The 16,720-nt window shown below is 45.1% G+C and overlaps 1 protein-coding gene and 1 long non-coding RNA gene across 2 annotated transcripts; both read left to right on the top strand.

Moving 5' to 3' along the window:
- The first annotated feature begins 1,433 nt into the window (after positions 1 to 1,433).
- LOC134296390 (uncharacterized) lies at positions 1,434 to 5,884 on the top strand. The gene is made up of 2 exons (XR_010003119.1): positions 1,434 to 4,495; positions 4,637 to 5,884. It is a non-coding gene; the product is annotated as an uncharacterized LOC134296390 (long non-coding RNA).
- Positions 5,885 to 11,755: 5,871 nt separating this feature from the next.
- On the top strand, positions 11,756 to 16,626 carry LOC100564371 (red-sensitive opsin-like). Its single transcript, XM_008103916.3, has 6 exons — positions 11,756 to 12,047; positions 12,472 to 12,768; positions 13,266 to 13,434; positions 14,043 to 14,208; positions 14,970 to 15,209; positions 15,543 to 16,626. Exons 1-6 carry the CDS (start codon positions 11,927 to 11,929, stop codon positions 15,657 to 15,659), a joined length of 1,110 nt encoding a protein of 369 aa, XP_008102123.1. The 5' UTR covers positions 11,756 to 11,926; the 3' UTR covers positions 15,660 to 16,626.
- Positions 16,627 to 16,720: the final 94 nt, after the last annotated feature.

Below are 16,720 nucleotides of genomic sequence, written 5' to 3'. Positions count from 1 at the left end.
TTAATTCTACAGTGCATATTCAACCTCAGTTATTAATCAGGATGAAGATTGTAATTACAAAATCAGGAAAAGACTAGGACTTGGAAAAGCAGCTAAGAAGGAGCTAGACAAGATCCTCTAGTGCAATGATTCTCAACCTGGGGTCCCCAGATGTTTTTGGCCTTTAACTCCCGGAAATCCTAACAGTTGATAAACTGGCTGGGATTTCTGGGAGTTGTAGGTCAAAAACATCTGGGGACCCCAGGTTGAGAACCACTGCTCTATTATAAAGATCTATCACTGTGATCGAGGTGACCACCCCCCCCCCCCAGGACTTTGTAAAAGATAGTTCAAAAATCAAGACTTTATGTTCTATATTCCATATATTTATAGTAGAAGGTGATTGAGACTTTTTACTGGAGTTTACTGTGGATTATCCCTGCACTCTGAGGCAAGAGATAACAACTCCATGAATTGTGAAATCATGCTGCTAAAACTCCACTTTTATGAATTTCCATATTTGGGTTCCCCAGATGTTGTGAACTTCGTTCTTATCAAATGTTTTCAATTGTTTATATCATTCATGATTCCCCTTTATGCAATGTAACCCACCTTTATGGATTCTCCCTTATTTCCTTGAAATCTATCTATCTGCCTATATGTATTTGTACTCTTTGGGATCCCCGGAAAATATGTGTTTTTCCCAGCTGGGTTTATGTTCCAACTTTATTTTATTTTTCATTTTATTTCATATAATTGTCAAATCATGAAATCAAATGGGAAATATTTTGACCCCAACATGAACCCCAGCTCCTATGACCCAGGTTTACCTTCCCCAAAACAAAAGGATAATCTGCCACAGTTTAACCCAATCTAATTCAGATTGCATGGACAATATAAGGCTTGAGTCCTAAAGGTGATTCGCCCCCAAGGCAAACATTGTCATATCTCCTCCAAAGGGAAAACCAGGACGTCTCAGGAAGACGCCCTGCTGCGCCCATTGCCACCCATCCTTACTTCCCCCTGACACCTTAAGGCATATCTGAAATCAGTGTACATGACAGGGACCCCTGATGACTGTCATTAATCCCTTTAGAAATCGGCCGGGCAAGGACTAATCTGATATTTCCTGCCCTGTCACTTCATTGTTTCAATAACTCCCGCCTTCTCCTTCCTGATTGGCTCGAGTGGGGACAAAAAGCAGCTCCCTATTGGGCCAACAGAGCAAGGCGGGAAACGAAAGCCCGCCTCGTTCAACCTTCTAGCCTATCCGCGATCAGATAGGCGGGGGAGCGGGGCGGGAAATTCAAAGGGCTGTCAGACCGAAACATTGTATAAATATGGCTTTATTTGAAACATATGATACGCTAGTAGACTGAATGATCGCTACTAGTGTCCTTTTCAGCTGAATCGCTCAATAAAAACTCCTTGGCGGATTTTCCTTCATCTTTGGCGGACCTTCTTCATTTCGGCTCCAGGTTGTATTGCGGCTCATAGTCTCCTTTTGGCTTCGCCAAGGTCCGTTCCCTCAGGACCGGGTCGGGTCTCTCCTTAAGGGCCCGATCCCCTAAAATGCGGTCGACAACATAATTTGGCTTTACCACGAAGGGACTTGCTTGGAAGTTCCAAAAAAATCAATTTCTAGGCTAAAATTCCAAGCGGCGACCTTGGTCCAGATATTCTGGAGCAGGTTGGGGAGAGAAACGGCTGCAAGGAGGGCCCTCCGACCAACAATTTGACCTCATTTTCACATCTAAATTTCTCTGGCAGTCCCTTTCTCTCTCTAGATCTGATTCAGGGTACTGAACAAAGGAGCCAGATAGGAGGAAGCAGATTTTTAGCTCCTCGAAGGAAAGGCGCCAACGTGAAACAGGGGACGCCCTGAAAAAAAGGGAACCGGCTCCGTTGTTGAGACCCAGGTGGGCGGAGCTCTGGAGGTATTGCACTTCGGATCAGGGCTCGGTAACAAATTCCTGGTGAAACGCGGGAACATCTGGCACCTGGAGGCGTGTGAGAACAGTCTGGCTTGCAGATTACAGGTTCAAGGATCGTGGGGTAGGGGAACGGTTGTGTTCCCGGGGCACCTGCGGATTCCACGAACGCCAGCCATTCAGCCTTGGTGGAAGGAACTCTTGGAAGGATGAGCTGCATCTGGCCGGTTGGGTGAGTCGTTACTCCATTAACTGTCAGTGTAGGCAGGGGCTGAGCCAAGGATGGGTGTTTGTTCAGCACGTCTAGGGTGTCCCACCCCAGCAGACATCCCCAGGGATTCTCCATTGGGCAAGATCCTGGCCAATTGGGGTGGGCTTGCATCGAAAAGCATGGTGCAGGCCAGGTTGGGCTAACTCAGCACGCATAAGTGGCCCCTCGTGGCCCTTGAAGGGGGAACAGCTTGCCCCCCCCCCCGCTTGAGTCGCCGAATTCGGAGTGTTGACCTAAGGTGACTCACCATGGGGAGGGCAGGTGGTTCCAGCTTGCTTATGCCGCGATGTTCATGGCCCTAAAGCCAGGGAGAGAATTGGAGGGGGGAGGGGGTCCACGTCTTCCCATGCAGAGATTTGGGCTCCAAAAACAACCCCCCCAAAGATTCCTCTCTAGACCCTTTCCCCTTACCCCCTCCTCCAGAGGATTTTCTGGACACATTTGCTTGCCTTCTCCCCCCACCCCATCAGCCCAGGCCCTCTGCCCCATCCCTATCCCTACTTTTTCTCCTCACCCTGAGTCCTACACTGATCTAGGACTCCCAAATTGGCCTTCCAAGGGAACCCTTGCTTCAGGGATCCCCCCCCCCAAGAAATTCCCCTCCAGAGAGTTCAGCCCAGTCTAACGTGGAGGAGGGCTCCCAGCCCCCTCCCCTCTCACCCCAAAACACACCTGATCCAAAACACTGTTCCTCTTCTCAAGTCACACTCTCTCAGCCCCCATCCCAGCCGTTCCTTTGAAGCCTGATGCCCCCCCCCCAAATTGTATCTGCCCCTGCCACTCAACTCCTGCCACATTCTGAGTTTTCCTCAGATGGGAAGAATCACCCCACCATCCCCCCTCCTTCTCTTGCCCCCACCAGGCTCTCTCTCTCTCTCTCTCTCTCTCTCTCTCTCTCTCTCTCTGCGCTCATTCCTCTCTTGGAGAGAGAGGAGAAGGAGGGGCTGCGGGGAGATTGTGCAAAGAGGACACTTTTTTTCTCTTCCTGTTTTTGGAGGGGCAAAGGGGGGAGAAGATTCAGTCCTGAAGCCTGCCACCAAGATCTATAGTTCTCCAAGGATCGCTTCCTTCTTTCAAATCAAATCTTCTCCAACTTGATATTCTGCCTTGCCTACCCTCAAATTGTACCCTTTTTTTCTTTTCTCTCTCTCTCTCTTCCCCGGCCTGAGTGAAAATCTCTCTCTCTCTCTCAAATCTCAAATCCATTTCTCCTCTCCTTCCTCTCTTCTCACCTTTTAAAATCCCTTATTTCCCTTTGTTCCCATTTTCTAGACACTATCCCTAAGATTTTACCTCAGTGTTGTCTTATATTTCCTTTGGTCCTTACAAAAGGGGGGAGGGGGGCCATTCCTTTAGCCGCTTCTGTTTCTTAATTTCCCCTTTTCTTTCTCTCCCATCTGGGAAGCATGGCAAAGGATTTGGGTGGGGGAGGGGGACTCCCAGAAAAGTGTTGGTTAAATTTTGTGTGTTTATGTAATGTGTGGGCTGTAAACTCTTCTCTACTCATCCCTTTGCCTTAAAAGCCACCAGTGATATATAGTTTTCTGGGAAGGAGGGCTGGAATGGACTAGCTTAGTGCTATGCTCTCTCTCTCTCTCCCTTTTCTTCTGTGCCATCTCACCTCCCTATTTTCAAAGGTTCAAGCCCTAATATTTTGTGACCCCCCCCCCAGAGAAATCCTGCTGCTTCTGTGGTTTTAACTTTTTCTTGTCTCTCTCTTCTCAAACCTCCCTTATCTTAGGGACAAAGGGGGGTGGAAGAATGCATGTATTTTTCTATATGTGAGTTTTTTTTCTCTCTCTCTCTCCCTTCCACTTCATGTTTTCCTAGGCCAAAATGCGCTTCAACATTCTCCTTTTTCAAAGCTTTCTCTCCCCCCTTCCTTCCCCTGTGAAGGGAACTCCCAGCATCCCCATTTCTCCTTATAAACATACAGTCAAAATCCTGGTTTACTTTTATAGTAAAGGCACTCTTTCACTCTCCACAGTTCCCCAACAATCTCCTTTCTTCCTTTCGGGTCCTTCTCCCTCCCTTTCCCTGAGTGCATGCGTGTGAATGTTTTAAAAATCCCTCTAACTGCCTTTAAATATGAGGGGGGCAGTACAGAGTCCAGGGGACCTTCCAGGCACAGCTGAAGAGATCCAGAGGACCGGACCCAACCACCTGACTGAGGACATCAGACCAGACTGCAAGACCCATAATCCATACCTGCCACCATGAACAGTTCTAAGACCTGGGTAGGGGCTCTCGGAGTGCGCTGTGGATTTCATGCAGCAGCTAGAACCCAGAGGCCATTGGAGATGGTCCTGTGAGGGTAAGCCCGGACCCCCAGTCACCCAGAAGAGACAGCCCCACCTGGGGCTGATCTGAGACCCCCACAGGGGAAGCAGCCCCATCTGCCTGGCTCAGGGGCTAGAGACTAAGACACTGCTGAAAGGATTCTTGCACATGGCAGGCTTTTATGGCCAGACCACCGTATGGTGCCCTCCAGCTGGCCTGGTTCTGCCCTGGCAAAGGGCTACTGAGTGCAGGTCTGCCTTTGACGCTGCCAAGGATGCCCTCATGACATCACCAGGGGACAGAATTGGCCGCCATGGCAGAAGATGTCCCAGAAGAAGTGAACAGGATTCTACCAGTGACCACCATGAGGGAAGGATGTTCCGCCCTCACCAGAGCTGTGCCAAAGAAGGACCCCAGGACTGCTGGAGCCCTCACAAGGTATGAGTGACTTCCCTGACTAACCCCACCACGGGAGGGAGGGGGGGCTTATAATCTGTCCTTAGTTTCCCTAGGCACTCTCTCCTTTCCGTCTCCTCTGTTGGAGTGCTGGACCTGCCTACAGTCACCAGGAGGCGCCATGCTGTGAGGCGCAGAAGCTGTGCCCAGTTGCCCCCAGCTGCCAACTACAAAGGGGGGCCCAAGCTGCAGCCAAGAAAAGGCAGCCAAATGGGAGTACTGCATCACAGCCTCCATCATCCCCAGCCCTCACCACCTCCACCTTCATGCTCCATTTCCCATGACTCCAGACCAAGGGACATCTGTTTCAACACCATGGGATCACCCACCACTGACTGAACCTCAGCTTTCACCTCTTCAAGCTCCTGCCCTCCAACAAAAAGGCACAATCTGATCTACCAAGGCAGAGGCCCTGCATGCAGTGAAATGTCGGGGCTTTGGGAAATGTTCATAGCCATTTCCAAGCGCCGAAGGGGGGAAAATGTGATCGAGGTGACCACCCCCCCCCCCCAGGACTTTGTAAAAGATAGTTCAAAAATCAAGACTTTATGTTCTATATTCCATATATTTATAGTAGAAGGTGATTGAGACTTTTTACTGGAGTTTACTGTGGATTATCCCTGCACTCTGAGGCAAGAGATAACAACTCCATGAATTGTGAAATCATGCTGCTAAAACTCCACTTTTATGAATTTCCATATTTGGGTTCCCCAGATGTTGTGAACTTCGTTCTTATCAAATGTTTTCAATTGTTTATATCATTCATGATTCCCCTTTATGCAATGTAACCCACCTTTATGGATTCTCCCTTATTTCCTTGAAATCTATCTATCTGCCTATATGTATTTGTACTCTTTGGGATCCCCGGAAAATATGTGTTTTTCCCAGCTGGGTTTATGTTCCAACTTTATTTTATTTTTCATTTTATTTCATATAATTGTCAAATCATGAAATCAAATGGGAAATATTTTGACCCCAACATGAACCCCAGCTCCTATGACCCAGGTTTACCTTCCCCAAAACAAAAGGATAATCTGCCACAGTTTAACCCAATCTAATTCAGATTGCATGGACAATATAAGGCTTGAGTCCTAAAGGTGATTCGCCCCCAAGGCAAACATTGTCATATCTCCTCCAAAGGGAAAACCAGGACGTCTCAGGAAGACGCCCTGCTGCGCCCATTGCCACCCATCCTTACTTCCCCCTGACACCTTAAGGCATATCTGAAATCAGTGTACATGACAGGGACCCCTGATGACTGTCATTAATCCCTTTAGAAATCAGCCGGGCAAGGACTAATCTGATATTTCCTGCCCTGTCACTTCATTGTTTCAATGACTCCCGCCTTCTCCTTCCTGATTGGCTCGAGTGGGGACAAAAAGCAGCTCCCTATTGGGCCAACAGAGCAAGGCGGGAAACGAAAGCCCGCCTCGTTCAACCTTCTAGCCTATCCGCGATCAGATAGGCGGGGGAGCGGGGCGGGAAATTCAAAGGGCTGTCAGACCGAAACATTGTATAAATATGGCTTTATTTGAAACATATGATACGCTAGTAGACTGAATGATCGCTACTAGTGTCCTTTTCAGCTGAATCGCTCAATAAAAACTCCTTGGCGGATTTTCCTTCATCTTTGGCGGACCTTCTTCATTTCGGCTCCAGGTTGTATTGCGGCTCATAGTCTCCTTTTGGCTTCGCCAAGGTCCGTTCCCTCAGGACCGGGTCGGGTCTCTCCTTAAGGGCCCGATCCCCTAAAACGCAGTCGACAACATCACTAAATACGAAAGTCAGGATTGTTCATGCCATCATATATTTAATTTCAATGTATGTTTTGGAAAGCTAGATGCAGTGAGGAAATGTGGTGCTAGGTGAATTCTTTTTCCTTTTTCTTTTTGTGAGCCCTAGAAGCCAAAATAAATGGAGACTATCATGCTTATGGCAATACAGTAGAGTCTCACTTATCCAACACTCGCTCATCCAATGTTCTGGATTATCCAACGCATTTTTGCCGTCAATGTTTTCAAAACATCATGATATTTTGGTGCTAAATTCGTAAATACAGGAATTACTACATAGCATTACTGCGTACTGAACTACTTTTTCTGTCCAATTTGTTGTATAACATGATGTTTTGGTGCTTAATTTGTAAAATCATAACCTAATTTAAAGTTTAATAGGCTTTTCCTTAATCTCTCCTTATTATCCAACATATTCCCTTATCCAACTTTCTGCTGGCCCGTTTATGTTGGATAAGTGAGACTCTACTGTATCATGAGGAAACAGGATTTGTTAGAAAAAAAAATCATGCTTGGTATGGTAGAAGGCAATAGGGAAAAAATATTGCATTGCAAATGGATAGACTGTATCATGGAAGCTATGGCACTGAGTCTGCAAGATCTGAGCAGGACTGTTTCTAACAGAGTGAGTTTGAGGCCTTTCATTCACCATAAATTATAGTTGGCCTGACAGCTATTAACAATGCAATTCAAAGAACAGATTTTGTACACAGTTATTACATTATGTAACGAAATTTAAAAAAAAAATCTGTTCTTGGTTTGAAAGTGTTATTTCCTGTTTAATTGAGCAGTACTTAGGTTGAAAGCAGTTGTTATACTCCAGAAACTTTTGTGGCTGCCACAAACTATGTTGAATTGGTTGAGACTCAATGAGATATTCATCGAAAAACTATAGCAAAATGTGCTGCAGGATGTCCCACAAAAACAACGTTTTTGCAGTTTAATAAACGTTTTCCATGTTTTTATGACAGAACCAATTAGGAAACGACATTTATAACCCAGGAACAAAAATCATATTACATAGTTTTATCATGTAACAACTTTGTTGACAATCAAATTGGGGGTGGGGGGTGGTTTCCAACATAGGAAAATTGACTTGAGGGGTTTTTTTTAGCTAGGAAGAAAGATTGAGCTATGGTAGTATGTATTTCAGTAGGAAAAGTTGTGGTGCTAAGAAGAACCCCTATACTAGAGCTTTATTCTTTAACAACTTCATGATCGTACTGCTGTTAAATGGTGGGAAGTTTGTGCTTGCCTATGGCACAGGTATGGGAAAACTAAGGCCCGTGGGCTGGATGAAGCCAGTTGGGCTTTTTCTTCTGGCCCATGGAGGAAAAAGTTTGCCTCTTCCTACTGTAACATCTATATGTACTGCTGTACAGTTGGAAAGGCTGTTGCAATGGCTTATGTGTCAGCTGTTTTCTTAAGAGAAGACAGTCACTGGCTGCAGGCTTCTAGTCCAAATTCCAAAAAGACATGATACAACAGGAGTAAGAGGAAAGCAGAAAGATGAATTTACAGGGGATTGGTTGGGTTAGTCTGTAGCAGCAAATAGCAAAGAGTCTTGAGCATCTTAAAGGCTAATATGTTTTAAGTCAAGTGTTTGGCTTATGCCAAATAAAGCATGTTAGTCTTTAATGTGCCGCAAGACTTCGCTGAAAAACTACAACATGCCTTTGCTGAAAGCACTATAAGATTGGCACTGATTCCGGAAATGTTGAGGAACGAAAGGTCACAGACTGGCTTTTTCTCTGTCCCTATTCTTCAGCTAAGAACGTCATACCACACTTGGAGGTGGGCAAAGGCCAGTGGAGGGGGCTGATGGTAGCCCCACTTCCATTGCATTAATTATAGTATGTTTTTACTCATCAGGCTGTGGCTCGATGTGGGGTGCTACAACTTTGTTATGCATGATGATGTGCTGTGTGGTATTTTCAGTTGTGCCTTTTCATGGTGGCCCCCAGTCTATGGAACGCCCTCAGAAATGAAATTAGACAGACTCCCTCCCTTCTGTCTTTCCGAAAAAGAACGAAAACGTGGTTATGGGACCAGGCCTTTGAACAAGAGTAGCAGTAGAAATGAGATACAATAATTATACTACTCACTGATTGCCCCCACTTGGACTTGAAATGCACCTGAATGTATATTTATATGTATAACTACAGTATGTAGGTTTTTAATGTAAGCTCTCAATTTTAATGTAATTTTTAATTTAAATTTATTTTTAAACGTGTTATAAATTGTTTTGATGTATATGTTCAGTTGTAAGCCGCCCTGAGTCCCCTGGGGGGTGAGAAGGGCAGGGTAGAAATGATGTAATAATAATAAATAAATAAATATTTACAGTGTTGAGAAAATAGATCATACATACACACACACACCTGTGGATCTACACTGTAGAGTAATGCAGTGTGATACCAGTTTAACTACCATGGTTCAGTGCTATCAAATATTGAGATTTGTAGTTTGGTGAAGCACTATCACACTTTGACAGAGAAGCTGAAGACCTTGTAAAACTACAGCTCTGATGATTCCATAGCATTGAGCTAGGGCTGTTCAAATGGGATTTAACTACATTCATTCTACAGTGTAGAACTAGCCCCAACTGGCATATGGTTTTAATTTGCCAAATAAGCAAAAACAGGTTACCTTCCAAAATGCTGTTGAGTGTTTATGTTGTGTTGATATCTAATGTGGTGTTTGATGGTGCAGTGACAGAAACTAATTAAAATCCAATTACAGATCTGTTAAAGCAGAATTTTTCTAACAAAGGAGATAAATAAATATGTTTTAATTTAATTGATTTAAGTGGGACCCGAATTAAGTTATCAGTTAATTAACTGAGTGTTCAGATGAGCCAACAGATTTTACATTTTCCCAGCTGGTTTTTAATATATGCAAACTGCTGTAGGAATCTTTGTTTATAGTCAATGGTGAGATGTTAATAGCTAGTGGTGAGGATAAAAAATTTAAAATAAGCAAGTGGCTTGAAAGAGGACTCGGCTGGTTTTTAACCAGGCGGCTCTCTGGAGATCTTCAACAGCCACCAGATGCAACCTCCTATTTTCTCCCAGGAAACTAATATTTCTTTTCCATGGCATTTTAATTAAAAGAAAGCAGATAGTTAAGGCTGTTATAAAGGAAGGAGAAAAGAAAAAACTAGAGGAAGATTTGGGTGTGATGAGTCAAAAATAGGATTTTTGAAATGTTATGCAGCTGTTTCCTTGCCTCCCAAGGGCAGAAAGTGTGGTAGTTGAGTAAAAGCATGAATGGTAAAAGCTCTAAAACAGGATTTTAACTTAAACATGTAATAAGTTATTTATTGTCAACTACCTTCAAGTCAACTTCAACCTTATAGCCCCTCCAACTAACAGCCTTACTCTTATAGACTCAGAGCTATCTCTTCCCTGACTGAATTCATCCACCTGTAATGTGATTTTCCTCTTCTCCTACTGCCTTTTGCCTTATTGGCTTTCCTGGTAAATCAGATCTTCTTATGATATGGCCAAAGTAAAACAACCTCAGTTTAGTCATCCCGACTTCCAGGGAGAGTTAAGGCTTGGTTGTTTTGTTTTTTTAAAATTAGGACCCATTTATTGGTCTTCTTAGCAGTACTTTAATTAGACCTTTAAGCTTGCTAATGATTAGCTGCTTGCATCAGCCTTTTTCTACTAACTTGCATGTCTTTTGAATGGTATACTGAAGGATGAATCCTAAGGCTGTATGTTATACCAGACCAAATAGGATGTAGATCTTGTGTGCTGCGAATAGAGCTTGGAAAAGTAGTTTGTTGTAGTAACAAGGGGCTCTATTTTGGTTCGGTATCATTACAGCTGCAATTCGTTAAAGGAAACTCTTCCCTTTCTTGCTTATTAACTCTCTTCACAATAGTCTTTTTTGCTATTTGTAAAAAAAAACCCAAAAAAACCCCCACCATCTTGGAATGTTACAAGCCCATGGTGCTAAATCCTCACCACCTCATTTGTGCCTTAACAGCGCACACGATAAGATCATGAGCCAACATTTGAACCATGCCAATTGGAAAAGGAAATGTTACAGTTCCACTGAAAATGGATTGGCATCACTCCTGTTGTGCTAATGAGAAGGATGTGACAAGCATATGACCAGCTGCAGAGGTCTTTCGCTCCCCTCTTGTCTCTTAGCCAGCTCTGTTTAACTGTGGGACAGAAAAGGTTGAAGCTGCTCTTCAGTTACACAAGTTGAAAGGTGACGTTTTTCAAAAACCATCTATCCTGTGGCTTGGATTGCTGGCATCAGTCATGAGGCAGTGAACTCTTGAGTGCCTTGGGCCCTACTTCCTTTCCTTCTTCTCCATGCCACAAGACACACGGGGATCTGGAAGATGGCTCTACAACCACACAAGAACTGTTGTCTTTGTGGTGTGGTTTTGCCCTGCCCTGCACATGAGATTCTCAGGAGTGTGCTTTTTTGTATAGTAACCATTTGACATCCTGTGAATAAGCTCTGGGAGACAATGCCCCTGTGTTCAGCAGACATTTCCTCTCTAGGAAGTGTTGATTTGTTTTAAAATGTTTTTGTTGGGCTAGTTTTCGTTAACACCACATAGGAGTGGCTATTTTCTGACATATTGACTTATGGTCTTATTTGCCATGAGTCTGTGGTGGACTGGAAATCAGGCTTCGGTGCCAAACTACCATCTCTATAGATAGCGAAACTGGGCTAAAAGGTCCCTTAGCCTATTTAGAAAAATGGGCCATTAGGAAATTGCAAGGAAGAACCATTCGTGAGAGGGATTAGCTGAGCTCTTTTGACTCTCTAATCACCCCTCCGTGCTCATCCCTCACCTGAAGTGTCCAGCAAATACACCAAGGGTGACGCAGGACAAGCATGAGCCATTCATACTGCTGCAACCAGAGAGAGGGAGCAGGAAAATGACACAGGGAGGGGGCCAAATCACAGCCCAATTAAGAGATAAAACGTTTAAGGGCTTTGAGGATCTTGTTCTCCAAGTCAGGGGCTTAATCCGCCTGGGGGGGTGGGTATAAAAATGGGCAGTGCTCTGGGCCCTGTCACTGACGTTTGGATGGGAGAGACTGAGCGGTAGAGAGGGAAAGAAGAGAAGAAGAGAGAGAGGAGAGAAAAGGGGGGAGAGAGCGAAACTAGGAAGAGAAGGAAAGTGAGGGGATAGGAAAGGGGCAAAAAACAACAAGCGCTGGTAGTAAGCGGGAAAGAAGATGGCAGGGACCGTGACGGAAGCCTGGGATGTGGCAGTATTTGCTGCCCGACGGCGCAATGATGAAGACGACACCACAAGGGATAGCTTGTTCACTTATACCAACAGCAACAATACCCGGGGTGAGCCCAGCAGGGGCATCAAAACACATGGGTCCATCCCAAAGAATGGACTTTGGGTTTCTCTGGAGGTGGGAGGCTTCTTTGATGTTTACAACCCAGATCACAAATGTCATGGGGATGAGTGTTCCAGAAATATGATTTGTCAGTGGTATTGAGAAAGCATCTGAAAAGGTTTTCAGAAAGTGTTGCTAATCCAGCTGCAAGTACGTAGGAGTCTTCGTGTGCAAGTCAGGGAGAAGTGTAAATTTCTCAGTTTTCCTAGTAGAATGATCCCAAATAATATGTGAGGATAGGGACACTGAGGAAGGATGAGACACTTACAGTAGTTTTTTCTTGGCACAGTAACCTGCTGGTAGATGTGTGTGTGGTGATTGCTATACTGGTGAGGCTCCTTCTAACTCCTAACTTTTCCCTTCTCTGGCAGGCCCCTTTGAAGGTCCAAACTATCACATTGCGCCACGCTGGGTCTACAATATCACTTCTGTCTGGATGATTTTTGTGGTCATCGCTTCAATCTTCACCAATGGTTTGGTATTGGTGGCCACTGCCAAATTCAAGAAGCTACGGCATCCTCTGAACTGGATTCTGGTAAACTTGGCGATAGCTGATCTGGGTGAGACGGTTATTGCCAGTACCATCAGTGTCATCAACCAGATCTCTGGCTACTTCATCCTTGGCCACCCTATGTGTGTGCTGGAGGGATACACTGTTTCAACTTGTGGTAAGAGACAAATTGATGGTTTATTTCCCATGTTTTTAGCTTCAATCCCTCCCACATGTCAATATTCCTCATATGTATGTTAAGCCTCCCATGACATAACATCTTGCTCCCCTGTGGTCCTTTCAGACCCCCCCCCCCCCCGCCCCACTGTCTTCCTTTTGTGATGCTTCTCTTTATCAGGAATTTCTAGTGCAGGAATATTTAAATTCTCCTCCTATGCTTTGTCCCTAGCTTCCTCATGTATGCTAATCTCTTGCACTCCAGAAATCAATTGCTGGGAATTTAACAAAGGTTTTATTTGGTCTGCCGCAGCACCCACAACTCCTTTTTTGTGCTCCTGTTTTAGTATCCAAAAAAGGCAGTCCACAAAAGGTGATAGGAGATAAGCTGAAAGGAAGATGGATCCTTGCTTCCATATTCCCAGTGTAGATGCCATCCTGAATTCCATGTCGCTCCTTGCTAGTGACAGCTATCCCTTGTGCTCCTCTTCTCCATAGGTATCTCAGCTCTCTGGTCCTTGGCCGTTATATCTTGGGAACGCTGGGTCGTTGTCTGCAAGCCCTTTGGAAATGTCAAGTTCGATGCCAAACTGGCCGTGGCTGGCATTGTCTTCTCCTGGGTGTGGTCTGCTGTATGGACAGCACCACCCGTCTTTGGCTGGAGTAGGTGAGTGTGAAGTGGAGGGACTAGGACAAGCAGCATTACAGGAGATAATGGTCAGCATGGAAGGAAAGGCTGCCAGTACGAAAGGAGTTAGATTTAGGGGAAGACGTGATTATATACAGCATTCTGTATTCAGCAGAGAAATTCTATGAGGTTTGTTAAACTACCCCAGAAGTCTTGCTCAGGGTGGGCTGCTTCTATTGCACATGAGTAAAGGAAGTAAGCTGTTCAATGGTGTTGGTTGTGGAATTCCTTGCTGGGAAGAAACAAGGAGAGCGCACAGTCTCCTTTAGCCCATCGGACTTCAGAAATAACTTTAGACAGGTGCGGCTGCAAACTCTAAGCAGAAAATCAGTATAAGGGTATTAAGCTCACATTTGGGCATTTAAAGAAGATGTTGGAAACATTTCAAGTATTAACTCCTTTATCCTGTGAATGCCAAACATATAGTTGGCCTAAATTAATTTACATCGTAAGGTTGCATCTATCTTTCTCTTTTCCTGGAACAAATGTCAGTTGTCGTGAACACAAACAGCACTAGGAGAGTCTCAAGGGCACTTTATATGTCGTCTGTGAGAGCAAGTTTTCTCCTTTTTCAACTTTTTCTCTAGGTACTGGCCCCATGGCTTGAAGACCTCATGCGGTCCAGATGTATTCAGTGGCAGTGATGACCCCGGTGTTCTGTCTTACATGATTGTCCTCATGATCACCTGTTGCTTCATTCCCCTGGCTGTCATCCTTCTCTGCTACCTGCAAGTGTGGTTGGCTATCCGTGCGGTAGGTACTCACACTGTATTGTAACTCTCCCTCCCAGGTGGAGTCCTTCACACCCCTTCAAGACTGCCACTTCATGTAGAACACTTCACCTTAATCCTGTCCTTTTTACTAAATCTCATCCTCTTACACATGAAACATCTTTCATATTTGAATTCCAAATTGGGTCCCCCTCTGGGAGTGTTTGGTTAGTGACACCCCTCATCTTTCTTGTAAAAAACCTTGTTCACACTGTCAGTTTCTGTAAGATATTCTCAATATACTTGCATCCTTACCAGCATACTGGCATCTGGCCCTTGACTGTTCTTAAGTCCCTATTAAACCTTCCAAGAGGCTTATCTCCGATTTTCATTGGATTTCTCTTTCCCTTTTTCTTAATTAACATTATTTTGCTTATCAGAGGATACCCTGTTTGCAATTGAGTGGTTATGTCTGACCATGGGGTTCTCTCCCCCCTCCCCCCCCCCCACCATCCAGCTAATTTAAGTTTGTTGAGAGAACCAGTGTGGTTTAGTCCCTTAAGACCAGGACTATGACCTTGGGTGAGTCATACTCTCTGCCTCAGGGAAAGCAATGATAACTTCCCTCTGAACAAACCTTATCTGCAATAGGTTCACCTTAGGGACCCTATAAGTCAGAAATAATTTCAAGGCACCCAACACCACCAGAAAAGCCTACAACCTAGGCAAACTGAATCTCTTTCCTCATTGCATCACAAATGTTATGTCCTTTCTAATCCAACTCCTTACCTTTCTCGTACACAGGTTGCTGCCCAGCAGAAAGAGTCTGAATCTACACAGAAGGCTGAGAAGGAAGTGTCGAGGATGGTGGTAGTCATGATCATTGCCTATTGCTTCTGCTGGGGGCCATATACGGTCTTTGCCTGTTTTGCTGCTGCCAACCCAGGCTATGCCTTCCACCCCCTTGCAGCTGCTCTGCCTGCTTACTTTGCAAAGAGCGCAACTATCTACAACCCAATTATCTACGTCTTCATGAACAGACAGGTAATTTTCTGTGTCCCCAAGTGGACTGTGACAGGGTTAGCTAGAAGAGTACAGAAAAGAGAGGGATGCATGGGTTAGGCAGAACACAATATACAGGATGTGTAACCTAGTGAAATGTGAGACTCATAAGGCTCTCCAGATGTTGTAGGGCCACGGCTTCTAGTATCCTTCCTCATTGGCCATGGTGTGAAGGATAACCATCCAATTCCTACCTTGGCCCAGGGGATTCTGCTATGAAAGGTACTTGTTGGAGGAGTGTAGAATCCAAACACAGTTTTAATGAACTTTTCTATCTCTCTCTCCTTCTCCCCACTTCCTTTTTTCTTCTGGCAGTTCCGTAACTGCATAATGCAGCTCTTTGGCAAGAAGGTGGATGATGGCTCTGAATTATCCTCCACCTCCCGCACTGAGGTCTCTTCTGTCTCTAATTCCTCTGTATCGCCGGCATAAGAGCCCCCTGCCTGAATAGCCACAAAGACTGGAGATTCTGCCTCCCAGGAGAGCCCCAGTGAGAACTTCCTCTTTCCTCCTGGACTGATTGCTGCTGAACAGATTCCCTTTGAGAATATGAAATACTGGCCTGCCATCTCTACAGATCCTCTTCTTTGAACTTATACTGCACCCTCAGCTGGGAGTGCTGCTGTTTCTCCCCTGGTGATTTGGGGGAGGGAAATGTTTTTTCTCTCAAAATTGCTTTGGGATGGGGGTGAAGGGGTGAGGAATTCTCTGCTCAAATATCCCATCTTTCTGCAACATTCCCAAGAGGTGTTGTTTGAACACTCTTTTCCCAAGGTCCCGTCCTGACTCACTAGTCTCCCTGTGCACCCCTCCCCCAACTCCCCAGAGGAGCAGAATAAAGGGGGTTCCCTGGGGAAAGCATATCGCTTTTGTAAAGCAAGTCTATTGGAGGCCGTCTTAGCAGTGAACCTGCCCCTCCATCCGCATTTCCCCCCATGATCCACATCCTTTGACTGGATGGACTGATATCCCAAGAGGGAAGATTACCCACAGTTTGGCAACACAGGCCATATTCCCTTTTTCTCTGCCCCTCCTATGAAGTTTTCACTGGTGCCAGGGAGTGCATTGAAGGGGGCCAAGAGGAGGAAAAGTTTGTCCCCCGAGGTGTCTGTGCCTCAGCCAAGTCGAATGCATTGAATCTTAATTCTGTTGAAAGTGGGCATGATTCTGACACGGGTAGAACCAACGAGACTCAGCATGATCCACCTCGGTCATTGCAGGGGCTTTGTGCTTCTTCCCAGCATGGCTCAACTGGAACCATTCTGTACATAGTGTTTGATACTAAAGCCTGTTGTGTCCCTGGGACATCTAGCTAGAAATGCAAAAGGGAAAATGACCAAAAAAATCTGCAGCAGTGAGAGTGAGATAGAGAATAAAGATTTTTAACTTCTGTATATAAGTTCTGTTCTTATCCTACCAAAAAAAAAATCAAACCCTGATACACCCAAAGAATGCCCTTTGCCCAGAAGTGTTTGCTCTATATCTATGCATGC

The sequence above is a fragment of the Anolis carolinensis genome, chromosome 2 (assembly GCF_035594765.1).
Source record: "Anolis carolinensis isolate JA03-04 chromosome 2, rAnoCar3.1.pri, whole genome shotgun sequence".
Taxonomy (NCBI): Eukaryota; Metazoa; Chordata; class Lepidosauria; order Squamata; family Dactyloidae; genus Anolis; species Anolis carolinensis.
This window is presented reverse-complemented; position numbering and strand designations above follow the sequence as displayed.

Excerpts from the sequence above, each read along its gene's own strand:
- LOC100564371 (XM_008103916.3), top strand. The coding sequence starts at position 11,927 with ATGGCAGGGACCGTGACGGAAGCCTGGGATGTGGCAGTATTTGCTGCC. Across the intron at positions 12,048-12,471 it reads CAACAGCAACAATACCCGGG|GCCCCTTTGAAGGTCCAAAC; the intron begins GTGAGCCCAGCA and ends CTTCTCTGGCAG. Across the intron at positions 13,435-14,042 it reads CCCGTCTTTGGCTGGAGTAG|GTACTGGCCCCATGGCTTGA; the intron begins GTGAGTGTGAAG and ends CTTTTTCTCTAG.